Here is a 27309-nt window from a genome sequence, read left to right as displayed (position 1 = left end):
TTGGTTTTCTGTTTAAGTAAGGAATAAGGAAATGCAGAATTGTGACTTCTACAACATAAGCACATTTAATCCCCTGCACTGGCTACAAATTGCCTACTCCAAACAAAAAGTGCTCAGCTAACACTTTTTTAAGTCCTAAAAGAATCATTTCCATAAACAATTTCCATCAAATAACTCAAGCAAAGAGCTTGTGTCTGACCTTTCAGAGACACCTTCTTTGTCATCCTACCACTTTCCAGGATCTTGCAACACACTGATGGAATCAATTACCAGTTCTTCCCTCAACCTGCCCTCTCAAGCCTTAAAGGATGTGTTGTCCAGGCAAGCTTAGATTATTTTCCTTCTCCACCACTTCATGCCCTCCAACTGTGCTTCCCTCTTCTCTTCTGGGATAGGGAGACAGCCAGTTTCTGAATAGCTGAATTTTCCAACTAATAAATCCTTAGCACAGGGGAGACAACCAGAATGATTCTATGATTATACCAAAATAAACTGCATTCAACTAAGCAGAGAAAAAAAACCACAGTAGCTTTTGGTTTCTTACTGGTTTGCTTAACCTAAGGAAGTTCTGTACTGGTCTGAATCCTATACTAAGCAACCAGCAAAAAAAACAACCAACCAACAAAAATACCAAACACAAAAAAACAAGCTTTGTTCAGAAAAGTACTGATTTTATTGAGTCAAACTGTATTTACACAACACATTCATATATTCAATATCTTACAGAACTCTGTAAAAAACTAATAAAACTGCAGGAGCCAACTGAGCTTCAGACTTCACTTAAAGACACTGAACCATGAGTACATTTGAAGGTATTTAAGTGGGCTTCCAGTTTCTTTGTCAACTTACATGGCAGTTCTCTGTAGACAAACTCTTTCTAAAATCAAAGTGAAATGTGGGAGGGGAAAATGGTCAGATAAAAGAGCTGATAGTTTTGCAAAGCTTGTACTTCGTAAGACCAGACTTTTGGCTAAGTATTCAACAATGCATTTTGTATGATTCTTTGTTTTGGAAACAGGTCACATACAAGTATACTTTAGATAAATAATCAAAGAAAACATTAATTTTTGTAAGCTTCATACATTTTAAAACAGAAGAGACCAGTGCCACAGAGTTTGTGCATGAATCTGAATTGTTTCAAAGTTGGAGAGGCTCAGTTCTGGCATTCAACTGCAGCTCAAATCCAACGTATGGTTCTTCAGCTGACACATGATAGATGATCATCTTTTACCAGTGAACTGATGGTATCACATATGGAAATTCGGAGCAGAATATCCTTATCCCATCGCAAGAGATCACTCTTCCACCCATCCCTAATACAGTTTGGTTGAATAAATACTTTCTTTTTTTTTTTTTTTTTAAGTACAGACTAGGTGAGTCTGTTTCTGTTCCAGAGTGTAAGTCAACATCACCACACACTTTGCAGTTAAAACGGCATCCCTCCTTTGATCTGCCTAGCAACCTGTTCATCTGCTGTCTCCTCTTTCTCTTTCTCACGCTCTTTGTTCCAGTCTTTAAGGCCTTCTGGTAGTGAGGTATCCTCATCCAGACTTCCTGTGCCTTCAACAAATTCTTCATAAGTAGACTTTTCTGCAAACGGTCTTGGCCCAAGCAAGTCTAACATATCGCTTTTATCAAGTACTTCTTTCTCCAGTAGTCGTAGGGCAACCTGGAACAGCAATAAATTGTGTCGCACATGTAAGACAGTTTGGGACCACATTCAGCACTGATTAATTTTGATAGAAAACCCCAGGTTGTTCAGAGTTCACTTAATGATTATTTTTTTTTTTGTGCCCTGTGAGTATTTAGGTAGCAAAAATAACTTTTTGTTTTAGTCCTACTTTCAAGATTTGACAAAGTGCCCTCCCTATGGGACACAGTTGCTGTTGTTGTTTCAGAGCAGTGGCCTTTCACTGCTGCCAAAAGGCTCCTGATGCAAGACATTAAGCTATAGATGAAAACAAGCACTCCCTTCCTACCAGACCAGATGGTTCAATAGGGCTGCTGTTCTGGTACAAGCTAAGAGCACCATAAAATACCAGTCTGTACAATACGGTGCAAGTGTAGTTTGTAACCTTTTTGCATCAGCAAGCACATTGTTCAGTACAAACCATATTCAGAGATCTTTTTCTGGGATGCTGATGTGCTACACCACTATCTACAGAATCTGAACAAACTTGTCTTCTTGTCAGTAAGTCTATCAGATGCCTATCCTGGAAAATTACCCTTTTGCCATATCAGGCTTTCTGGCATGGAGAAGAACATGTACAAGGGCAATCTCAGCTGCAGGGAGGCAGATCACAAGCAGCTGGGGGCGGGGAAGGAAGATGATAGAAAGATGCTTTCTATTTGACCTTCAAAAGGAACTCAGAAAAAGGAACTTATATGTACTTCTATTCTTAGAGAGCTTGCTTTAGCAAAATGAATTGGAATCCTGGTATTTTGTGTTTGGGGTTTTTAAATTTCATACTAGACTAGTACATCTACTAAAGTCTACTTTGATAGACAGATTCTTCCCTCCAGCTTGCCAAATGAGTATTTGCCATGCAAGGGGAGTGATGTTAAATCACATTCACGAGAACCTCAGAGGTGTTCCAACATGAAAGGAAATTTATATTTAGTTATTTAAGTCTTGCAACTTCTCAAGATTACACTGAACAGGTTTTACACAATTGCTATTTTTAACATATTCAATTCAGTTTCTGGCTTAACAGCTGGAACTTGGCAGCCAGAAATACTGCAATGCTTACCTTCTCCACTTCGGCTTTCTTCTCAGTCAGAAGAGTTAGTGTTCTCTCATACGCAATGTTAATTAGTGACCGCACTTCTTCGTCTATCAATCTGGCAGTTGCCTCACTGTAAGGTTTCTCTAATACCATGTCTCCTTGGCGAGGGAGGTCAAAAGAAATCTGCCCCACTTTTTCATTCATGCCAAACTGAACAATCTGAAGAAAAAAAAAGAAAAAAGTCAAATGATGGAGAGAGAACATGATTTTAAGGTATATAGATGTAAAATATGGTAAATAAAACTGAAAGGAAGAAGTCATTTTACTATAACCCATTTTTTTCCTCTAAAGCTAACCCTCTCCTGCAAAGTCTACCTAAAGTAACTTAGTTGACTTTCACTAAGGACATAAATAGCACCATTTATAGGTGGTTACTCATGATGTACATGGTGCATCTGTTTAAATTCTACGATTACAGAAAAAACATTTCAGACTTCAATAAGCAGTAAAACTCTTTTCCTGTACCAGAAATATAAGTGGCTTTTCCAATTCAAAATGCTTCCAAGTCTATTCCATTCATCCATAAGTTAAGTATTAAAGTAGCAGGTCTTCAAGATTTTGCCCTATCATATGCAAAAATCATATGCCATACTTTATCCCAAGACACTCCCCTACAAATGTGAAAGTGATTCTTACCTTGAGTCATTACCGAATATAGACTCTTCTGATTGCCAAGTATAGATATTTTTAAGTTGCATTTTACTGTAGCAGAGGCAGAAATAAGTTCAAACTGCTACCTAGTATTCACTCTCTGGTTGCTATCAATCTGATGGTTACTAAAGTGGCACTTCTCTGGTCTTGAAATACCAATAATAGGTATGATGAAGGCTATTCAGAATTCAAGATCTCAGCATTAGAACCAAGCATCTTAACTTGCTTCCTTAAGCAAAGTTCAATACTCTCATCCCCTTGTTCCCTCTGGAGACAACAGATGCGGTTAACATGAGCAGAAGTTTACACTTAAACATTTTAAAATTTAAAATCAAGCAACAGTCACTGCTTCAGTGACTGAATGCTGTAAAATTAACATTAATAGGATTTCATTAGACATTTACTTCCTGAACTGGGGCAACAAGAAGCACACCAGAGCCCAGGAAGTAGGTGTAGTCTGGGGTGTTGCACTGGTGAACAGAAATGTACTCTAAAATGTCTCTTTGCTCACCTTGCAAGTATTTTAAAATGACATCTGTGCTGATGCAGGAAACAGAGTAACACATGCGTGTGGCACACAGATACACACAGGTGAGTCATTACACTGACAGGATTTCAAATTGCTCATCTATGCTAGTTAATGTGACAAACCACTTCAACAGCCTTATTTGGCAGCAGTTCTTAAATACAAGATTCCCTGAACTTAGTTACACATGTGAATCCAAGCTGAGCAATTGTAAAAGTAGGATCAGATGATCCAATCTGTGCACCAAATTCCATTTTAACAGTACACAATTGCCACATATATTCGAATACAACTGTGGCATGTATGTTCCCATGGGCAGATGTAGGACAGTAATCAAAGCCTAATTCATTGACTCCTGATGTAAGACTGTAATAAAATACCTGAGTCATCAGCATCTCTACACAGCAAGAGCATAATGTTTATTCATATAATGTTTTTTGAGGGACATACCTGATCAAATTGCGTAATTTAAAAATATTAGCGTTAGGTAGTAGATAAAGAAAACTCTAAGGAGAAAAATCTCACTGAAGCACATACCTGAGCATACGCACTCTGGGTCACCTTCTTCAAGTCATCTTGGGCACCAGTTGTAATTCTTCCAAAGAAGATTTGCTCAGACACCCGGCCCCCAAGAGTCATGCACATTCTGTCAAGTAGCTGCTCTTTGGTATAAAGATACTGTTCCTTGGGTAAATACTGGGCATAACCCAGGCCTTTACCACGTGGGATTATAGATACCTACAATCAAAATTAAAAAAATGCTAGGACTAAATAGTGTTAAAACCCATAAAGCATTCTTTGGTTTGACTTAATTTTTTATACCACAACCTACACCATACTCACCCTTGAACTTTAATTCTGACATTACTTCTATTTACAGTTTTGCCCTCATTGTGATTTATTCTTAAAAGCCCTGGCTAGCTCTAAACTGGAATAACAACTACTAGAATATCTGGAAAAGAAAGGTAAGAGCACTGTCATATCTTTTCCAAAGACTGTATGGTATTTTTAAAATCTTTTTGTCAAACTGTGCATCCAAAAAGTAAATTAGAACTAAAATCAGCCCCTAGATGTTAATTTTTGTAGTTACATTCCTGAAGAGGTGTCTACCTGCATAACCAGGCAAGATTAATTTAAACCACTGACCTGTACTAAAAGCCTCAGAGAAAAAGCAGCTATCAAGGCAGGCAGACTCATGGGAAGATGAGGTCCCTTTAATTTTCCAAGGACATTTGTACTACAAACCCTGTAGCAGCCAAGTCAGAAAACAGTTAAGGAAGCTACAGGAAGTAATCCAAAGTACTGCAAAATCTACACACACTGTCTTTTGCAAGATTACGTATTTTAATACCCTCTCAACATTAAAGAAAAGATGCTGTCCGTGCTACTGTTACAATACTAGTTCCAATTAGTTTCCTTTACCTTCAAGAGTGGATCAGCATGTTCCAGAAACCACCCTGCAACTGCATGCCCCGCCTCATGATATGCTACTGTCTTTTTCTCCTCTGGTTGTAGTACTTGAGTTTTCTTTTCCAAACCTTTTGAAAATAAATGTGATTAGTAGTTTCAGACATACCTTTTTCCACGGAAACCCCTTACCTCATTTAGGGATCTCTCACTTAGAGACACTGCGAGCAACACATAGATGCCAGGTATATAATCTACTGATAAAGTTAAAAAAACCCAGAACTTGCAAACTGGTGAAATTTCTCTTCCAGGTTTTACTGTAACTTTGTCCCTCATTAGATTTTCAAGATTCAAACTATAAGATTAAGAATATTCAAACTTTAAATATTTTTCTTAAAAAAAAAATAAAAATCAAAGTTTTCTTAACTATTTCAGGCTAACAGCAGTTAAAAGCATTACTAAATCCCAACAGCTATTCCTCTTGCAATTTTGAAGATTAGAAAAGCATCCTGCTGAAATTTCTCTCTGTACCCCTTTCTCCACTACAGAAGTCAGTAATATAGACAGGATACTTCTTTCCTAAATCTCAGGTGTGTTTAGGAGAAATAAAACAATACAACCATGAGCAGGAGAAATATTCAAAGTGTGGCCTTCTGCACGCATATAAAAAAGGAAGTCACCTGCCATATTACAATTTTGAGAAAACTATCGATGCAATTCACCTACCGCCAATAACTCTTTCAATTGCCTGCTCAAAGTGCTTTTGGTTTATGGCGTCTGAGAGGTGCCTTGCAGCAATTAAAGCAGCTTCATTACAAACATTAGCAATATCAGCACCTGAAAGAGAAGATATGAATTACACATAATTTTCAATAGTTTTCTCTCAGTCAAGCATAAAGATAACCTTTTCTAGAATTAATTTTCTCCAGATTCTCTTTTTGAACTTCCAGAGCTTGAAGGTAATGCACTCTGAAATAATACATTACTCATAATATGACTCTTTAAGAGATATTTAAATACATGTACAGGCTTTAGGATTTTTCTCTTGGGTAGAAAGCTACAGTGAAGTATTTGTTTGATGTATCCTACCAGGGAGAAGAGTTTTTGCATCCAGAAACAGAAATTGCCCTACAGAATATGCACACAAACCCTACTTTTTCTCTAGTAGTGTTCAAAGACTGCGACATATTAAAAGGAAGAATACATGCACGGGTCGTAGCAACGAGAAATCTCTGGGCTGCTTTTGCTGAAGGCAGAAGAAACTGCCATTTGGTATGTCACCCTGATTGAGGCAGACAATTTAAGGTGCTCAGAAATCGCCTACTTGCTAGAACAGGCAAAGGGAATTTCATGCCATATCAGTAAATGCAATAAAATAGAGCACCATCCAGAAGATCAGGTACAAGAAAACCAGAAGCAGTAGTGAAATCAAATATCTACAGCTTATATAATAAGCGGACAACAGTGACATTAGGAGTGACTTACCAGAAAAACCAGGTGTTAGCGATGCAAGCTTTCTTGCTAGATTATCTTTATTTAAGACTGTGTCTAACTTCAGAGGTCTAAGGTGAACTTTGAAAATAGATGCTCTTCCTTTTATATCTGGGGGTCCTTTAAGACAAAAGAAGTATGCTTTTAATTTTCACATATATATATTCTAATTGAACATGTGCAAGGAAGTTACTTAGGTAAATAGCTGCACTGGTACTCTACAGATGCAGAAGTATACAGCAATGCATACAAAACTTACCAATGTAAATCTGCCTGTCAAAGCGTCCTGGTCTCATCAGAGCAGGGTCTAAAATATCTGGCCTGTTAGTACCTGCCAAAATTACTACATTTGTGGTTGTATTAAATCCTGTTGAAGAAATGTAATAAACAGAAAATCTGTGTAAATATGATTTCCATTAAAAATACAGAAAGACTGTCTGGTTTACAGGGCCACATAAGAATTGGCACTTTAAACAAATGACCTTAAAGCTGAAAATACTTCCATTTATTACAGTATTGTCATGCTTTTCATAACAAGCAACAAATGGCCTTGGGCTCTGCTTTGTGAGGTACTCTATCAAATCCTGCTGTATCTTCAAAATGCAATACTAGATTAACTGCTCAGGAAGTTGCAGAACCAGCATGGCTAGCTGTATTTTTTACAAACAGACTGGTCTCATGCAAAAATATTTTTTTTTCCTATTCAACTATGACAAACAGTTAGCAGATGCAGAGTGATGGGTCTTTTTTCTAACAAATTTTAGCAAAACATCAGGCTGCAGCAAAATGAGTCACCATTTTTCATTTAGGAAGCAAGGAAACACACTCAATTTAGATTTAAGCTAGAACCCAAATCCTGGCTAACAGGTCTAAGTAAGCTTATTAGTTCTTTCCCTTATCCTTGCTGTTATAACATATGACATTGAATACTTACCATCCATTTCTACTAGAAGCTGATTAAGCGTGTTCTCTTGTTCACTTTGTCCTCCAAAGTTGCCCCTTCCTCTTTTCCTTCCTACTGCATCTATTTCATCAATGAAGAGAATGCAGGGGGCGTTTTTACGAGCAAGAGCAAATAAGTCTCTAACCTTAACAGGAGAACAGAGGATGTATCAGATTGGTTTGTAACTGCTCAGAGTTGTGGTGGTTAGGAGGGGAAAAGGTACATCAATAACAGTATCACTGTAATTGAGTATGGTTGTTAGTAAGTGTCCCAAAGCCCCCAGCCAGCTTTCAAGGCAATGGTAAGTTACACTGCAGCTGCTGCTGAGCAATAATCACTTAGGGAGGAGGCCCACAGGTTGACAAATTCTGTCTTAATCCGTACATTAAGAACATTAACCAACTTAACAGCCTTAAGAGATAACTGTTTTTCCTGAATAACTGAAATATATCTTAAACTTCAGCTCTAAAGGCCTCCAAACTTGAAGGATTTAAAGCAAGATTTCTCTTTTAAGGGTTTTTTTTTTTAACACACAGTATTATCAGCAGAACTGGAATGTGAAGGGGCATGCTATCACAGTCATCTTTCACAGCTAGGAAATAAAAATGTTTTAAGCTTTTCTGCAGTTAGAACAGGGTGATGTAGCTCCTACAGTGAGCTTAAGGCTTACTTAAAAGCACTTACCGTTGTATTCTAACAATATACTATTATAAATATTGACTCTTAGCCATCCTGTCTATTACATGGGCTAGAAAAACTGAATTAACCTCCAAATATTTATTTGAAAGTTAAATTAACTTCCAAAAGTCTGGAAAAAATGGCCAAGACAACAGGAAACAAACAAAATGTGTTTAGACTTTCACATTTTAAGTAAGATGTTACCTATCAAATTCTGTTCTGGTAGTTACGGCACAATGCAACTGGCTTTAAGATGCAACACTACGATGTTACTCTGCTTGAGAACGCATCAGAAGAACCCCACTGAAACCAGTTCAGCAAGTCAACAGATCTACAACTAATGGATTGAACTGGAGCAAACAGGAAATGAAAACTGATGAAAGTATTTTGACCTGTGAAGAATTACATGCAGTTCAGGGCTTTACTACTTTGTAGGCTAGAGGTACAATTAGGGAAGGCTTCTCTGATGACAAACAATGTATGGGGGTGTGAAGAGATGCACATTTTGAACAGTTTGCTCTAATGCAGAAAGTCATTCTGATTTGTTAGCAGAATTCAAGAACAATACAAGGAATAAAGCAGAAGGAACACGATGAACAAGGAAAAAGTGTCATGCTCAAAGTGAACTATTTTTTGATTGGAAAGAGACAGAAATCCAGAATTATACCACTATTTTTTCCACAAGGAACCAGGGCAGTGTAAGCAATTTTAATTCTAGCAAATCCTGATCTACAAATAATCAACTTAGCATCACCATCTTGCTTACTAAATTTATTGGAAATGAAACTATAAGTCTCTCATGTTTTTTTCTACAGGCATCAGAAATTATGGACTGTGTAGAAACCTTCATTCATAGCCAAACTGTTATGTCAACAGATTTCACTGGGTAGTAAAAGCTGATAGTCATCTGCATAGACCAGCAAAAAGAGGTTAAGTCACTTTGCTCTGGGCAGTTTAGGTATGCACCGAGAGCTAACGACAACATAGTTTGAGTATTCTTATTATTTGAGGATATCTAATACTTTCCCAGAGGACACTTAAGATTCAGATGGACAGGGTGCTGGGCCACCTTGTTAGATCACGCTTTTGCCAAGAAAGGTTGCACCAGATTATCCCTGAGGTCTCTTCTAAGCTGGTATTAATACAATATGGATCAGTTCCTTTTCTTACTGTTCCTCTGTAAAGCTCCTTTTACACTGCATGCTCCCTTTTCCCAAGTCTCACTCATCTTACATACACAATCACTGTCTCCATACCTTCTGGCTTTCAGCCACTTTTTCAGTGCAAGCAGCTCCTTTTGCCAGTTTCCTTATATAATTCCAGACCCTCTCTGCATCCTCACTGAAGCTTCCACTCCCAACTAGCTTCTGCATTTAACTTTCTGAGCAGCTCCCATTCTTCTCAGTTCCAAGCTTTGTGCTTACCTGCATGTGTGCCCCACCCCCCTTCCCTTTTTCCTTTTCAGAAGATGCAAAATCACCTGGCATCTCCTATCTTTTCCCACATATGCTACTGGAAGAGCTCCAGCAAGACACCATCTGTCCTGGGTTCAGCTTCTTATCTCAACCCTTGGGATTTACATTCTTCCCTTTCTCCTTAGAGGAAAGAAGAGGGGAAGTGAGCAAGCGGCTGCGTGGTTCTGAGTTACCAGACCTACAATACAACACCATCAAAAGAGACCTATGCTTGCAAGAGGCTCGTGCATTCACAACTGTGACAAACTAAGGACCAAATCTCAGACAGTTTATCTGCTAACTTCTAACACATGTGAAAACTTCAGTTTTTCAGGGCTTTAAAAAACTTGCTCAAAGTGAGTTTTCCTGTGTATCTTCACAGGACATAAAAGTACATTATGTACCTGGTAAAAGCCATTCCCTTTCAAATTCAAATCAAGACCCCAAATAATTCCCACTTCATGCTAGCAGAGTTAGCTTTTAAATATGAGTAAAACCTACAAGTTTGCTTCCTTCAGTCTGTTCACAGAGTTTACAACAGAAAAATGTTAAGCTTTCCAAAAGCATGTCACCTCGCAGTATACTGTTTAAGGCTTAAGACAAGAGAGTTGAGTTTGGTAAAGGTGTGAGCTGCTGAAAATGGACTGTAACTTTGGACGTTAGGAGGAAAGGGTTTTTTTTTGTGTTACCCACCTCATTTGTAAAATATTATCAGTAACTCATTTATATAACTTTGTATGTTTTTAATGAGCTACTTTAAGAGAGTTAAGGCAAAAGAACACAAAAAAAATGTTACACAGATTTTTGGTTATGTGAATCACCTGGCCTCCAGAAAGCAACCTAATGTTTGTGACCCTCAGACTCCTGTTTCAACTAGAAGCCCGTTTGTGTGTCCAGACAACTATTTCCTTCTAGGAGTCTGGAACTACAAAGAGAATACAGTTCTTCAAAGAAACAAGAAAATTTAGAGCAGAAGGAGACATTCCCATAGCAGTAGTCACATGAGCTGCATACTTCCGACCCAGCTAATAAATTTACTTCAGAGCAGAGTGTGGAGAGTTCTGTTTTCTTACGTTCCTGCAAAGAGGTAAACTCTTCAGGTCCTGATGTTCTGCAAGCAGTTACCGAACTGCATTAGTTACTTTTATGAAAGGTGCATGTATGACTCTTGCGCTTACACAAGCATCTGGTATCACTTTTAAGTAAGCTGCACAGATGAAAGAACTTCAGCTGGTATCAAACTGTTTGCCTCCCAGATTTGACAACATCCTTTTAACAACTAATACTGAAACAAAAGAAGAAGGCCGAAGACTTACTCGAGCTGGACCCACACCAACAAACATCTCTAAGAACTCCGAGCCATTGACTGTGATAAATGGTACATTAGCTTCTCCGGCTGTAGCTTTAGCTAGCAGTGTTTTCCCAGTACCTGGAGGACCTGTCAGAATTGCCCCCTGTAAGAGAAACATGTACATTTTCCTCATAAAACCCCCATAATATTAGCCTATAAAATAGCTTATGTCAAAGATTTACATATTATTATGTATATTATTTGGTCCACTGGCTCTTCTTCCACCACAGTAAAAGTTTTGCAAGACAATAAACTGAAGGTTATTCTCTCATTTAAACAGCAGAAGGTTAAAAAAAACAACAAACCAACCAAACCAAAACAACAAACCATACATCATTGCCATGCTGCCTTAGATTTACAGAAACAGTGTTTTCTTTGGCCAACACATTAAAAGAAAACCCAAAGGTATGTCATCGGGTGGGCTCCAATGACAGCACAGCCAAAAGGCAATTATAGCACAATTATATACAAGAATGAAGGTACACGTGCAAGCCATTTATAATTTCTAATCCACGTGAACAAAGTGTTCCACGAGGCAAATATTCTGGTATCACAGTTATACTGTTGGGAGTTAATGTGCTTTCCCCAACACCTCAACTGTGTGAAGAAAGAAGCTGGAAAGCACTGCATATGTGAACATTCCTGTACAATTTAGAATGCTGAGGACTAACAAAAGAATAAAGTTTTAATCTGCTAAGTCATCATTCCCTTACCTTTGGAATTTTTGCTCCCAGATCCTCATATTGTTTGGGATTTTTTAGAAAGTTAACAAACTCCATGATCTCTAATTTGGCCTCTTCACAGCCAGCTACATCTTTGAATTTAACATCTATTTCATCCTTAAGGACCTTCGCCGTGGTTTCACCCACACTGAAAAGTCCACCCATTCCACGCCCTGTTCGACCTAAGCCTGCAGGACCTCTTCTTAACGTGTACAGTAAAGAACCAATAATCAGGATTGTAGGCAGCAAGCTCAGGAGAAATGACCTGTGGAGAAAAAACAAAGAAAGCAGAAAACCACACATATTACAAAAATCCATTGCTGCATGTATCGTACAAGATGCTGGTTCCATCATAAGCAAACAAATTCAGGACTAACACTCTATTAACTTGTAACGTTTACATTTTGCAGGTTGCTCACTCTGCAAAATAAACATGAGGAAAAAAAAAGTTTTCTTAATCTTTGTTTGCTTTTAAACCAAGTACACCAAGTGACACTGATGAGTCTTAGAGGAAAGCTGCATTACCTAGTAAACAGAAGTATTTTCTGTGTCCTTCAAAGGTATATTCCTAGGGCTTAGTATGCAAATGGATATATTCTCAAACTAAGTTCCACTACGTAGTATATAATGTGTATGCTACAACTTCAAGCAGAAACCTCTCTCCAAAACACATACTCACACTTCTTCCCTTAGGTCTAGCTCAATTTTTATGTTTTCTTCTTTCAATGTTTCCATTTCCCTCCCCAAGGCCACAGGGTGTTTTATGCTAGGGTTTTTTTTTTTTTTCATTACTCATTGCCCACTATCCTTCACTGTCTGTCCTCCAGCTTTCTAGCACAGCTCTGCACAAGCCAAGAAAACCCTAGTATTAACACCCTCCTAATTATCAGAGTATTTGAGGACTCCACAGATTCTTCTACAGTAAGACCTTCAAGGAACAGCTCACAAGTGGTGCTGTCAACACGCTGCAAAACCAAAATGTTAAGAAGCACTATCACAAGGGAGCACAGGATTACCAGGCTTTACTGATATCCCCCAATTATGGGATGAATAGGAAAATAATTTTTCTCTATCCTGTGGTATTCAGCAGATTCTGATGCAGCAGGGACCAGTAATACTTTGATCATGCAGCTGCCGTGCTCTCCTGTTTCCTGGGGCATTTCTGGGGCAGAACTAACAGGCAGCTTTAGTGTGACTTACTTAATCACCGATTTCTTGCCACAGGATTCGACTTCTGCTGAATTTAAGGGCAGAAATTGTGTTACATCTCAGACAATATACTGCAGTTCTATGACATATTTTTGTCTGTTCAAAAGTCTGCACGAGTGCCATCTCTGGAGCTCTACAGGTGTGCCTGGCTGACTCTTGCTCTGGTGCAAGTCACTTGGAGGGAGGGTTTAAATGGAGGAGGGACTAATTGTAAACAAACATTTATGTAATAGGAAGCTATATTTAGGGTGAGAGGATATGGATTTCTACATAGACAAATTACTGAACAGCTCCTCTTACAGTTAACGTTCAAAAATAAACCCAAGATGATTGTTATTCTAATAACACTGCCACCTAGTGAAACATACAGTGCATGTATTACAAATCTATTTTTCTACTGTAAACATAACCATTTTTTTTAATCAGAGGCTCTTTTAAAGCAACTTCTTACCCATCACTCTCTGTTGAATAGACTACAGGCAATCTGTTCTCCACTTCTATTCCCAGATCTTGCTGCACGGCTTCAAGATTCCGTTCAAAAGTGTCCACACTACCAATATTAAACCAGACGTACTGCTATAAGAAAAAAACAGAGATCACCACAAAGTGCCCTATCTTATTTCAGCTTCACTACAAGCCAACTTCTTTTAACACATAACACAAGCATCCTCAGAACAGATTCAGGCCAAATTTAAGTTGCCACATAAAGTGTGCAACTGATGCAAGATGCACATTACAAACCTAAGGCCTACCAATCTGAATACAACCAAACTGTATCTATCGTTACTCCTACAGAGATCATACACCCAATAGTTTTGGGGCACTGTAAATAGACTGAATCCTGGTGTTTTCTCCAGGAACAAACAGAAGGGAAGTACATAAACAGATCGTGAAAAGGGAGCCATGGCGTCAGAATAATACAGAGCACTGAACCAGCAAACACAGCAGCCATAAAACTTAAATGAAGAAAGACAATTCTCTGCTTTTGAAGTCTGTATTAGCTTTCAGTTAGCTGTCTTTACAAAAGGCAGCAAACCCCAGACAGAACTTTTAAACGGTGCTGAGATTTGTTTTTTCACAGAAATCTCCCCTTTTGCACCATGACCTGCCTGACTTGCCCCTACTTACCCTAATGGAGTAAAAAAAGAGTAGTCCTAAGTAGTAACTGATTGAGAAACTAGGGTAACTGGTGGTATCTGGGCTAAAGAGTAGGTGTATAAATAAGTCACTCTGAAACCCACTGATGAAGTAACTGCTGCAAATTTCACTTTATCCCAAAGGGACTTGCAGACCTTGCTTCAGAAAATCAGTCAAAACATACTCCACCACCTAGGAAGAAGTAATCAGATAAAGCTTATTTAATGCTTCTTCTATGTTTTCATTTTATTTAAATGGTCCCCGCCAATGAGTCATTTTCTCCAGAATGAGAGCTCTCAGCTTATTAAAGACTATAGTATCAGACAGAGACAAAATTAAACATTTCTCTTTGTTTTTTCTAATAACTGGCTAAAAGCAGTCTGGAACAGAAAAGATTCATAAGCCTGGGATTTTCTTGAGCAGACTGAAAACAGCAGTTAAAAATACAGAAACTTCAGTAGTTCTCACTCTTCCTGTTTGAGTATTTGTATCAAAAGATGATGCTGGAAAGGCACTCCCTGTCAGTTTTAAGATAACTGTAGCAAAACAAGCGGTACAGTAAAGTGGAAAAGACACAGCGTAGGATAATGTAACAGTAAGGCACAAAATGTTTTAGATTAAAAGATTATTCATACTCCAGACTAATTTTTCTACATCAAATTTACCTAAAACAAAAAAAAAAGGCTTTTTTTTTGTTTCTAATGTCTTATGTATATGTACTAAAAGTGTTTACCCATTCATGAGGAGACTTTCCTGAAACAAAGATCACTCTAACGAAGCGCTTGTTCACAACTTCAAGTCTGTCCACCTGTAGAAGGAAAGAGGAAACCTGGTGAGTGTACAGTCACTGCATGTTCATCACAGCTAAGAGCTCCATATACCAAATATGTACATACCTGCTCTGTTTTCAAGTAAGGACAATAAAATTAATTGTTGCAGATCTAGATAATTACACAATCTACAGTTTGCCATTAGGAATAGCATGAGGAACCATGTATGCAACTGGTAAGCACAGAATATCTGCACATTAGAATTTAGATTGAAAGGATGACTTCATAGCCTTTTCATGGAAAAAACCCATTGCACATCCCTCAGCTCAAATCACAGATACAGTGAAATAGTTGAAAAATACTTAACTATTTCAATGGTTAAAACACCAAAAGCAATAGAACATGACTCCAAATTCTTGTAGCAGCTTCCAAAATAAACCAAACTGAACAGAATGAGGGAAAATATAACTTTGCTCTTTCAATTGTTTTCCCTAAAACAAAAGACTTCCCGTGCTACCACATTAAACACAGTAACATTAATTAGATAAAGAAAAATTTAGCTGAGGTAACAGACACCATATAAATTAAAATAGGAATTAAGCTGTAGGTTTGCAGATACATGCTACCAAAACAGAAAAAGTTTCATGGAAGTCTCCTCAAATGGTTTTTTTCTTGAATTTGACAAGGTCTTTTCAGAAGGCAATTGAAGTTTCTCTCCATTTTTCCTTCCTCTTTCCATAAAATAAGTGGTTTCAAAAGCTTTAAAGAATTTAAATCTAGCAATGGTTCTACAAGTTGAGCCTGAACCATACACAGGCTAGTAAGGTTGTTTCCCTGAACTCACTACATGTGACCATTTCTGGTAGACTTAAGTAAAGCATGAGCTAAGAAGCCACCCAGATCTAGCCTGAGGTAAGAAGCCACCCAGATCTAGCCTGACCTCATGCAAAGGTATCTGAACAGCTCTGTTTTAGCCCTAACCTAGTACTGCTGATGTCTTCTCTCCACAAACTTGTCACCATTATGGTGACCAACAGTACCTGATAGACATATATTTAGCTTATCTGAATATCCAGACTGCATCTTAAAAAGACCTGAGAGACTTGTTTTGTGCAACAGCCCACTTTCATAATGCTTTTCTGCAACAAGGCTTCAGGCTTCGCTCATTTTAACAGCTAAACTGATCTTATCTAGCTAGTGTCTTACTGCTTTGTGACAAATATAATCTGTAAGGTTTTTTCCACAAGATGTACACATAATTGTTGGTTAAGAATATGACTGCAAGACACAGCCTAGGCAGAAAAGAAGCATACAGAGCAGTTCTGCATAGATCAGTAAGACAAAGAAAGGTAAGAAACAACCTGTTTGGTATTTTATCTAAGGAATGGAAGGGTAGGAAGCATGCTGTTAATACAAAATCCCAGGTGTGAAACCCACAGGAGGAAGCAAGTCAGTGTTTTCCTAACCTGCAGGCACAGCTACAAAGCGGGACTTAACAGAGCCAAGAACTAATGGCTCCTGAAGAGGAAAAGGCCTGTGTAAAACACTCTCCTGAACTTAGGACATCACTAACCTATAACTCCAAGTGTGGAAAGCTTCCAAGTTCTACAGACAGATAGGACACTGATGATAAAATTGACTGCTCCAGTAGTGGCTCCAGGTAAGAAGGAAAGAAGAAATAAGAGGAGAAAACAAAGAAAGGAGGCTATTTTACAACACTGTTATGCCAATGTACTGTCTTTGAAGGGATTCTTCCATTCTCCTCCCCCACCTTTCAGTTCACACTGCTGCTCCTCAGATTCCCTGAGGAACTCATTTAAGGCACGAAACAAGCATTTATTTTTAATTCAGGGGGGTGGGCTCATGGAAGTGCTTAAGGTTAGCCGTAAGTTTCTTCTGAAGGCAGCTGGCATGTCTGCTCAAGCCATTAGGCCAGCTCACCTGTAGTATAAAACTATACCCAAAGAGACTAAGGTTACACTGCCCCTTCAAACTATCATCAACACGAACTATCCAACAAAGAAGTTCCGCCCTGAGCTGCTCATCCCCTCTCCTCTCTTGAAGTGACACAAATATTCACACAGACATGCAGAACATCAGATCAAGGAACTGATTACAATGAAAGCTAATCCATTTCTCCCTCAAAAGTTACCCTTGAACCTCCACAGACACATGAATACAAGCATAAACAGGGAGGCAGAAACGTGCATCTTCAGCACACTGATTTTTCATTTTGATTCCCCTCACAACTTACCACTCCTTTAGAAAGGTAGTTATTGACAAAGTCTTTCCATGTGATTTCTCTTCCAGGGACCCTGAAGAAGAAGTAATATACCACCATTGTCCAGAAAAAAGAACTTCCCACTACGTACATCCGAAACTCCCTGACATCCCATGGAATGTCACCCTAGGGAATGGAAAAAAGATAAAAAAAAAAGAAAAAGTTTTACGCTCTGTACTACAGTAACTACATGAGGTTCTAGTACCTATTTCTGGCTCCTCTCCCTGCCCTCAAGGTTACTACAGAGAATGCCAAACAAAACTGTACAAACACACTTCAGTAGCATCAGATATAACTGAGAAATTACAGCATTAGTAGAAAATCTTTCAGTGTTTTACAAATAGCAATTGGACAGTTTTGGTCTATGAACTACTTTAAAACAGTTTTGCCATCTAGGACCTTTCTCTCTCCACTCTAAAACAATTTTCCCTGCCCTCCAAGACTACATGCCAGACCAACAAAAATAAGGAAAAAAACCAAGAAAAACCCAGGAAGAAAAATAATCATGCACACCAAGCATCTTTGTGGTACAGCTGATGATAATAAATGCAAATTTCAAAAAGAAACTTACATAAGTATTACATTATGGTCAGAATGGCTAACAGTAAACTATGTTAACTAAGGTGGTGTGGTCAGCAAGTTTTACAAATTGACATCCTGAAACAAAACACAAAGCTTTTATAGGCCTAAGGCTCCATTATAAGAATTCTGGCTACTACCAACCATACTGATACGGCTTAAAACTCCATTAACGTTCCTGAAACAGAGTTAGATCTCTCTGAAGGAATATACAAAACTTTTATTTATGACAGACATTGAGTGGGGAGCCACCTAGAGCCAGTTACTATGAAATATTAAACACAGGAGACTAAGGAAGATTTAGGCAATCAGAATATGACCCTAAAAAAAAAGCAAAAAAACATGCATATAAACGCAAGGTTGTTTCACAGGGATAAGACAGTACCACAAAAAAAATATCTTAAAGGCAAGACCTTCTGTAATCTGGTCCACCAGTTAGTTTCTTCTTTCTTGCCACCTTTTTTTCCACCACTGCCACCTCCTCCACTACTAGTCCCACTGGGCTGTCGGGCACTGGCCTGCTTTGCTTCTAACAAAAATAAAATATAACAAACCAAACAAAATTTCTTATATCAATTTCACACTATTTTTATTAGTCTTAAAAAGTTATTCCAAAACCAAAAATTAACTACTTTGCAATGCTTTAACAATGAGAAGAAAATTAGAAAAACATATATAGTCAGTTAACTGGCAGAGAGACATCCATCTCCTAGTTATGATCAGAAGGGTGGTCTGATACTTGTCTAACTGATGACACTTGGGCATAAAGAACTGAAAATTGCCACAAATATAAAAAAGGAGCCTCTTATGGGGACAGCATGAAACTTACTTCCATTGCACTACTCCATGACACACAAGATTATTCTAAGCACTTTGTTGGGGGTGAAAGATTTGGGGGGGCTTTGCATTGGTTTTGGAGGATGCAGGTGGGTTGTTGTAATTTGCTTTGTAGTTTGTTTTCCATTATAAGCTCTAGTAACATCTCACATAATTTACCCCTCCAGCCACTCTATAGTGCTCTTAAAGCTCAGGGTTTAATCAATGTCACAGGCTGTCATACTTTTTTAATATCATAGAGACAAGCAAGCACATTGACAGCCAACTACAGGGGAGGAATTCATCTTAATTCTTCTACTCATCCAGTTTACAAGGTGTCTGCATGCTTGTAGCATGTCATGTTAACATACTCAAGGCAAGATGGAGCACAACATTAACACACAATCCTTCCACCGTTAGCTCTTTCAAGTGTTTGGTAATGGGAAATCCAGGCATGACACTAGATTTTTATCATTCAAAGCCTAGTGGGAGGAAAACTGCTGCTCCTATTACTGCTCTCCTAAGAGACTCACAGGGTTGCTTCCTCTCCTTCTCTTTGAAAGATGTGTCATATAGATTTCTGATATAACGGAGTAGCTGTTATTAGTTATAATTTACAGATTCACCCTCTTTGTAAAGATAGAACTCCTTCTAGCACTACTGCTACTAAATCTTCTTTCAAGCAGCAGGCTGCATGGTTGGTCCTGGCTATAAAGCTGGTTCTGGACCTTCAACCAGAATTACAATTCTGATTTATTTCTATAAAAAAAAAAAATGGGTATTTTAGGTTGCTCCAGGGAAAGCTGAGAATTATACACATAGAGAATATCTGAATGCATTACTGATGTCAACTAACAGGAAACAGTGAAACAAGAATTTAAGGACAGCATTCCAACAAAAGCATAAAAGAAAATAAAATATTCCAGAAGGCATACATGATATGAAAGCAAAATAACATTAAATATAGATATATATTTGCATTTTTAAACTAACCTGGTAGAGGAACATCTGCCCAGAAAATAAACAAAAACCCCAAACTCACAGTTATGCTAAAATCTAATGAATACACATTCCACAAAAACAACTGAAATGAAGCTGATTTTTGTACCTTTTGTTTCTCCAGCTGTACCTTTAACTCCATTAGACTTCTTCCCACCAGGAAAATATTTTTCAAATCCTATTAAGAAAGAGTTCAAAAGCTCATAATTGGTTTTTAGTTTACAATTACACTTCAGTAGTCAGAAGCTGACTGTACAGAACAGCAAAGCAGCTAGCAACACACAGGCTGCACAAATGGTTTTGGTTTTGCCTTTTTATGGAAGAGCTCTACCAGGTTTCCATAAGTGAATCCGCTGCTCCTGACAAGAAAATATGAAATGTATTTAATGACTTAAAGTAAAGCTATCCTTCAAACCAGAGAGAGAAAAGCTAAGTTCAACAGAAAACTGCATTGCATAGCATGAAATTGAGCACACAGCAGTCATTCTTTAATAGCTCCTAAAACTCCCATGTATCAATGTTCCAGCTCAATATTAATGGCTGGTTAGTACAAGAACTTACTGCCCCACAGACAATAAACATATATGGCACACAAGTGCAGTGTTGCAGCAACGAATGCAGTCTGCTTCAGTTCACTGATCAAAGTTATAATCACCTTTGGGAGGCTGAGAAAAAAGCCTTCTACAAGCAGCAATCACACTTGCCAAGACAGTACTTCTGTCAGTAGTAACTCCAGTGGTAACTTTTTCACAGAGCTGAAAGATGAGAAACAAATATAAATCAACAAGAAGGTGCCATGAAAATCTTCAAACTATCTAGCAGTCCTGACTGCAGCAACTCGGTATCACTGTTACAAGAGGAACTTTACAACAGACTTCACAGTAACTGCTGTGGACCAGAGTGTAAGACAACAATGGAAAAGGAAAAGTCAATCAAATAAGTAATTTCTATAGCAAGGACATTTTTATTCTATTTGTTAAGAACAGAGAGTTTCATACATACAAACATTATTTAAAGAGAAAAATTAAGTAGGAAACACCAAAAGCTATGAACATTAAATACCTACATACTGACCCTGTGTGAAACATTTCATAATACCAGCTGAATGACACTTAAGTGCAACACTAACTGTGACTGTACAAGCATGAGTTGGAACACCGGTTCAAAAAGTAGGCCTAAACACCTAACCCAGGAAATGATCCAGTTATAAAAACAAAACAAAACCAAGACTATTAGCACCCTGTTATAAAACTGATGTTTACTGTTATTCACCATTTAAGTGCAATGAAGGAAATACAAATATTTAAACTACTAATTCTTCAGAAAAAAATGTTATTGTAACTGAATATTAAAAAGCAGAGTAAACTGCAATTTTATACAGAAAATCAAACCCTCTTTCTTCAAGAGGGACAGGTTTTAGCAAAAAATCCCAACTTACCCCCTTCACTGTTGCCCCACAGAGGCACTCCATTAATGTGTGTTCTTTTTGATTACACTCTATTTACCTTAAAAGCCAGAGAAATAGTTAAAAATACCAAACAACCCAAATCCAGAAAACAGTAGGTCCTGGAAACATGACCCAAGGTAAGCACACAAGACAACAAATGTCCATCTAGGACTAGCACCTCTAGAACTACATCTGTGAAGGAAAGCTCAATGTTAGCATCACCATAGCAGTTTTGTTACATTCAAGTTACGATGTTTGTAGACAAAACTTATTTCTGCATGTTAAACAAACTTGTAGGATACTAAGCTACATGTTTATGTATCTTTATGTACTTGAGGTTTATGTAAACTGTATTATGCTGAGAGAACCCGAGGAATGCTGACATGTCATTAATTGAATGCTAGCTCTCCTGAAGCCTTCTGACAGCTTCCCTTTCCACCCCTTATTAAATGATGAAATACATTAGACTTATTCCAAGCAGCCACCTAGTTCCACCTGCTGGAGCCAAGAAGAATACCAAAACGTCCTTGTTGCTTGGTTTTGCTGCAGACTGAGCTAATTCTTAGGCTGTTTGATAAAGTCATCGCTTTGTGCCACTGCATGCCTGCATAAGGTCTAACACTGAAGGTCCAAGAGGATAGTTTACTGATCATGAAAAGCATGTGCACTGCAGATAGTCTGGACAGCAGCTAATCAAGAGAATAGCTACTAGGTCAAATACACTATGACCTCTACCACGAGCAACAGCATCTGTGCTCCTAGAAGAAGCTGTAAGACAAGTAGGATGCATCTCTGTGGGCAATAAAATATACTTGCCACAAACCAACCCATCTGCAGTTCAAATAAAAACAGGTAGGGAATGTTGGAGCAACAGATGAAACTCAAACACACATGCAGTAATACTGGCTTCTCTTCTATGTCACTGGTCTCCCACACGACCAAAAAAATAGGGAGTTCATTATTCTACAAACTCAGATTACTTTTTATTTGTAAAGAGATGGGAGTATTCAGAAACATTTACTCCAACTAAAATAAAGCAAGTGTTCACATTTAAAAGAAAAGTTTAAGTAAACCAAATCCAAGTGCCTGACTCAGCTACATCATCATGGGTTTATTACAGATTTCAGTTATAGTTTAATCTGAGAGTGAAGGGGGAAGAAGACAGAGAAGGGTAAGCAGATAGAGCTCTGGGACACACCTGAATAATCGAACTGGTTTATTGCTGGATTGTTTCTACAGATCCTAAATTCCATTAATAAATGCAGAGTAACCTGCAAAGTTAACATGCAGAGAGGTCAGTGGTTTAGAGCTGTTTTATGCTACTGACAGATCTAGGTGAGTTGGTCTACAGAAACATGCAGTTTCCTTTCACCACAGCATTCCACAAATGACAAAGTTGTTAGAACTATGTTATGGTGGTAACAACTGCTTAGGTTTCGGTTGGTTGGAGGTTTTTGTTTGGTTTTGACTCTATAAAACATCAGCATGAAAACTGATCATATTGATCCTGACACAGGACCTGTCCTGTATCCCTGGCAAGGGGAATGCCACAGCAAGCTTAGCTAGGCAGACCCACTGACTAAGCAGAGAGAAAGCAAGCAAAGTACATTTTGATTTGATGCTGCTTCAAACTATCTATGAGGCAACTCTGCCCACCTTCTCTCAGTCAGAGGTGAAAGAACTATCACAGCATATAAAGCAAAAAAAACCAAACCAAACCAAACCTTAATATCTTTTCCCAGGCAAACCTTGGGACATCTTCCTAAAAGTCAAGACTTCTTTCTATTAAGATCAAGATAAGCAAAGTACAAAAAAACCCAGAAAATGTTACTACTCCAGAGTGAAATATAAACCCAAGATCTGTAACTGCAGAAAAGTGCCTTCTCTACAATTCCAATATTGAATAATATAATTTTAAACAGTCAGAACTACTGACTTTACAAAAATTTTGTAACTGTAATTATATTTTTTTAAACTGAGGCTACACAAAGCTAGACCAGAAAACTCATTTGTTTAGCTATGTGATCAAAAGACCAAGAATTCATCAACTCTATAAAATTATAAGTTTACAGCTTTATCCATAAACAAGTTCCAAATCAAGCAAAATAAAATTAAACCAAAAAATCTTTATTATCTAATAGTCATCAAAATACATAACAGCATGTTGGGGGAGTAGGGACAGAAAGCTGGTAAAGAAATCTAACTTAATGCAAGTTACTTTAAGTGAGATGATTTTAAAAAGGCTTTTATGAAAATGAAGCTCCTTGTTTTGCTTCCTGGACACATACACAGATGCCAGGATGAATACAAAGTTCCCTTCATAGATCTTATGTTCCATTACAAATAAGAACTCATTACATTTTATTGACACAACTGAGAATTAACATACGGACAGATTAGCAATACTGCTAACAGTGTTTTATTTACTCTTGCAATAAAAGCTCTGACAAAACAAAACCACAAATACAACTCTGAAACCAAAACATATATTCATACTTAGGACATGAATCTATTAGTACAAGTCCAGAGGAGGGCCATGAGAATGATCAGAGGACTGGAGCACCTCCCATATGAAGATAGGCTGAGAAAGTTGGGGCTGTTCAGCCTGGAGAAGAGAAGGCTGCGTGGAGACCTCATAGCAGCCTTCCAGTATCTGAAGGGGGCCCATAGGGATGCTGGGAAGGGGCTCTTCATTAGGGACTGTAGTGATAGCATAAGGGGTAATGGGTTAAAACTTAAACAGGGGAAGTTTAGATTGGATATAAGGAGGAAATTCTTTCCTGTTAGGGTTGTGGGGCACTGGAATAGGTTGCCCAAGGAGGCTGTGAATGCTCCATCACTGGCAGCGTTCAAGGCCAGGTTGGACGAGGCCTTGGGTGATATGGTCTAGAGCGAGGTGTCCCTGCCCATGGCAGGGGGGTTGGAACTTGATGATCTTAAGGTCCTTTCCAACCCTAACTATTCTATGCTTCTATGACTAAGTTACTAACATCCTTATGGGCATTCATCCTACAATTACCACTATCCTAGTAATAACCTTCATACCTACAAAGGTGCAACTTTTTGCCACTATACGCTATAGAAAAATGCAGAAACCTGCCCAAGATGCCATGGAAAGATGCAGGAATTATGTACCTCACTTTTCTTAGGCAGTAGCATAGGTCTGTCAATCCTCTGATATTGGGTTGACAAGGGTAATACACATCTTCGTTATGGTTTAAGCTGAGCCAGTAACTTCGAGTCATGCAGCCACTCTCTCACTCCCCTCTTTCTTCCCTTCCCCCAACTCCAGGAGAGATGGGGAAGAGAATCAAAAGAACATAAATCCCACAGGTTAGGATAAGAATAGTCTGGTAACTGAAGTATTATACACAGCCATTACTATTATTATTACTAATAATAATGATAATGGAACAAGGGGAGAGAATATAAAACTAAAAAGGGAAAAGGAAAACAATAAACATAAGTGATGCACATTACAACTGCTCACCACCTGCCAACACCCAGCCTGACCCGAGCAGCAATCTGGGCCTTCAGGGTAACTCCCTCCAGTTTATACAGTGGGCATGATGTGCTCTGGTATGAAATACCCCTTTGGCTAGTTTGGGTCAGGTGTCCTGTCTCTGCTTCCTCCTGGGTTCTTGTGCCACTTCTCACTGGCAGAGCATGAGAGACTCAAAAGTCCTTGGTCGGGGTAAGCATTACTTAGTGACAACTAAAAGCATCGGTGTGTTATCAACATTGCTCTTACACTGAAGTCAAAAACACAGCACTGCACCAGCTATTAGGAAGCAGAAAAATAACTGTTACAGCTGAACCCAGGACAATCTTATAACAGATGGCAATCTAAACCATTTCACTAAGAATGAATACCCAGGCACCACAATTTACCAGTTAATATTAGAACAGTAGGTTCAATCAAACCCATACCACTATTTCACCGGGCAAGGCCAACAACCGGCCGTTTGCCTTCTCTTTCCCAACACACTGCCGTTGCACTCACTGACAACCCAAACTCCCAAACGAATCGACACCCCACAGCACAGACGGTGGGTGCGGGTAATCCCAAAACCACCTAACGCTAATCGCCACGAGCGGACGTACTGATAAGGTGGAAGCCAGGTAGGCCACATCAGCTGAACACCCGCTGGCAGCCCAGCGATACCGGCAGCGTGCAGCAGCAGCTCACGGGTGTCGACTCACCCTCTTTCAACAACGGCTGTCCTCCGGCCGGCTCCGTATATACTCCCGCACAGCGCCCGAGTGCTGCTTCCGACCCAAGAGATGCCGCACTCACGCCCAGCCACAGGCCCTCAGTACCCGCCGCCCGGAAGGGCAAGTGCGAGCAGGTAGGAGATGAAGGAGAGCCGCAGAAGGCCGCGGGGAGAAGCGAAGAGCCCTCGGCCACAGGCAGCAGAGGGCTAATCCCCACCCCGGGATTCCGGGCAGCGGCGGGTCCACCCCGCCCATCACCACGGCAACCAAGGCCCTCCATCATCCCCCCATCCCTCGTTTACGGCTAACGGGAGGAGGAGGGTCCGACTGGCCCCGTACGCTGCACCTCACCTGCGCCAGGCAGGGCCTCGCCCCTCGCAGACCCCTCCCGCAGAGCAGCTGTTGCAGCAAAACGCCGGGCAGACCCCTACGCCGGCAGCTGCCCGGTGCCAGCAGCAGGTAACGGTGCGCCATGGCCCCAGCGGCCGCCTCGGCCCACCACCGCCTCCTCCTTCGCTGCCCCGCGCCGCCGTCAGCCCGCCCCGGCCTGCGACGTCTGACCTCATCGCGCTGTTGCGTGAACTTCCTCTACGTCGGAAGGACCCATACAAGTCCCGCCCCTTGGTGGCTGTCCGTCACCCTTACTGTGGCACGGCCCCTGGCCTTGACGTCCCCGCGGCCCGCCCTGCCTGGCGCTGAGAAGAGCCGGTAACCGAGAGGTGGCTCCGACGGTGTGGGAGCGGCAAAGCACGGCCAGCACCCCTCAGACGGGCGGGCTTCCCCCTGCCAGGAGAGCCTGCGGCCGCGGGAGGGCCTCAGCGCTCCGGCTCTCCTCCGCCCCGCTACCCCGAAAGGGGCGGGTCTTCGCGGCTTTGCCGAGTAAAGCCGGTTTATCAGAATCACAGAATAGTTTGGGTTGGAAGAGACCTTCAGAGGTCATCTAGTTCCAACTCCCCTGCCATGAGCAGCGACACCTCCTGCTAGACCAGGCTGCGCAGAACCAGGTCCAGCCTGACATTGAATATCTACACAGATGATGCATCCACTACCTCTCTGGGCATCCTGCGCCAGTATTTTACCACCCTCATCGTAAAGAATTTTTTCCTCACATCCAGTCTGAATCTCCCCTCTTTTAGTTTAAAACCATCACCCCATATCCTATCACAACAGGCCCTGCTAAAAAGTCTTTCCCCTTTTTCTTGTAGGCCCCTTTTAAGAACTGAAAGGCTGCAATAAGGTCTCCCTAGAGCCTTCTCTTTTCCAAGCTGAAAAAGCCCAGCTCTCTCAGCCTTTCCTCATAGGAGAGATGCTTCATTTCTCTGGTTATATTTGTGGCCCTTCTCTGGACCCTCTCCAACAGGTCCATGTTATCTTCCCATCCCTCAGGTGTGCCAACTGCACCATTTGGCTTCCTGTCAGCTGCAAACTTGCTGACAGTGCACTCAATCATAGAATAGTTAGGGTTGGAAAAGACCTTAAGATCATCTAGTTCCAACCCTCCTGCCATGGGCAGGGACACCTCACACTAAGCCATGTCACCCAAGACTCCACCCAGCCTGGCCCTGAACACCACCAGGGATGGAGCATTCACAACTTCGTTGGGCAACCCAATCCAGTGTCTCACCACCCTCACAGTAAAGAATTTCCTTCTTATATCCAATCTAAACTTCCCCTGTTTAAGTTTGAACCCATTACCCCTTGTCCTATCACTGCAGTTCCTAATGAAGAGACTTTCCTGAGCATCCCTAGAGCACACCTTCAGATACGAGATAGATAGAGCACACCTTCAGATACGAGGTCTCCATGCAGCCTTCTCTTCTCCAGGCTGAACAGCCCCAACTTTCTCA

At 39.9% G+C, this 27309-nt stretch overlaps 1 protein-coding gene across 4 annotated transcripts; it reads right to left on the bottom strand.

The window, feature by feature from the left end:
• Positions 1 to 650: 650 nt before the first annotated feature.
• On the bottom strand, positions 651 to 25989 carry AFG3L2 (AFG3 like matrix AAA peptidase subunit 2). Of its 4 annotated transcripts, none has more exons than XM_061357421.1 (17): positions 25814 to 25989; positions 20456 to 20555; positions 19910 to 19978; positions 18399 to 18514; positions 17380 to 17532; positions 15089 to 15163; positions 13670 to 13794; positions 12001 to 12274; positions 11253 to 11390; positions 7796 to 7949; positions 7121 to 7228; positions 6856 to 6981; positions 6097 to 6207; positions 5386 to 5501; positions 4501 to 4701; positions 2751 to 2945; positions 651 to 1669 (listed from the first exon to the last, which is right to left on the bottom strand). In XM_061357421.1, the coding sequence occupies exons 1-17, from the start codon at positions 25934 to 25936 to the stop codon at positions 1427 to 1429; spliced, it is 2427 nt and encodes an 808-aa protein (XP_061213405.1). In that variant the 5' UTR covers positions 25937 to 25989; the 3' UTR covers positions 651 to 1426. The 4 variants fall into 4 exon arrangements, with proteins under 4 accessions (XP_061213405.1, XP_061213406.1, XP_061213407.1 ...); XM_061357422.1 differs by having other exon boundaries at positions 13670 to 13791; XM_061357423.1 differs by lacking the exon at positions 25814 to 25989 and adding an exon at positions 24344 to 24421.
• Positions 25990 to 27309: the final 1320 nt, after the last annotated feature.

The sequence above is a fragment of the Neopsephotus bourkii genome, unplaced genomic scaffold (assembly GCF_033783945.1).
Source record: "Neopsephotus bourkii isolate Nb327-2 ecotype Australia unplaced genomic scaffold, CSIRO-AGI_Nbou_v1 NB_894, whole genome shotgun sequence".
NCBI classification, from domain to species: domain Eukaryota; kingdom Metazoa; phylum Chordata; class Aves; order Psittaciformes; family Psittacidae; genus Neopsephotus; species Neopsephotus bourkii.
This window is presented reverse-complemented; position numbering and strand designations above follow the sequence as displayed.

Coding starts and splice junctions, on each gene's coding strand:
- AFG3L2 (XM_061357421.1), bottom strand. CDS start 25,936: ATGGCGCACCGTTACCTGCTGCTGGCACCGGGCAGCTGCCGGCGTAGG. Junction 19,979..20,455: donor TTTTTCTCAGCCTCCCAAAG/GTGATTATAACT, acceptor CTTTCTTAATAG/GATTTGAAAAATATTTTCCT. Junction 11,391..12,000: donor TGGGAGCAAAAATTCCAAAG/GTAAGGGAATGA, acceptor TTTCTCTTACAG/GGGGCAATTCTGACAGGTCC.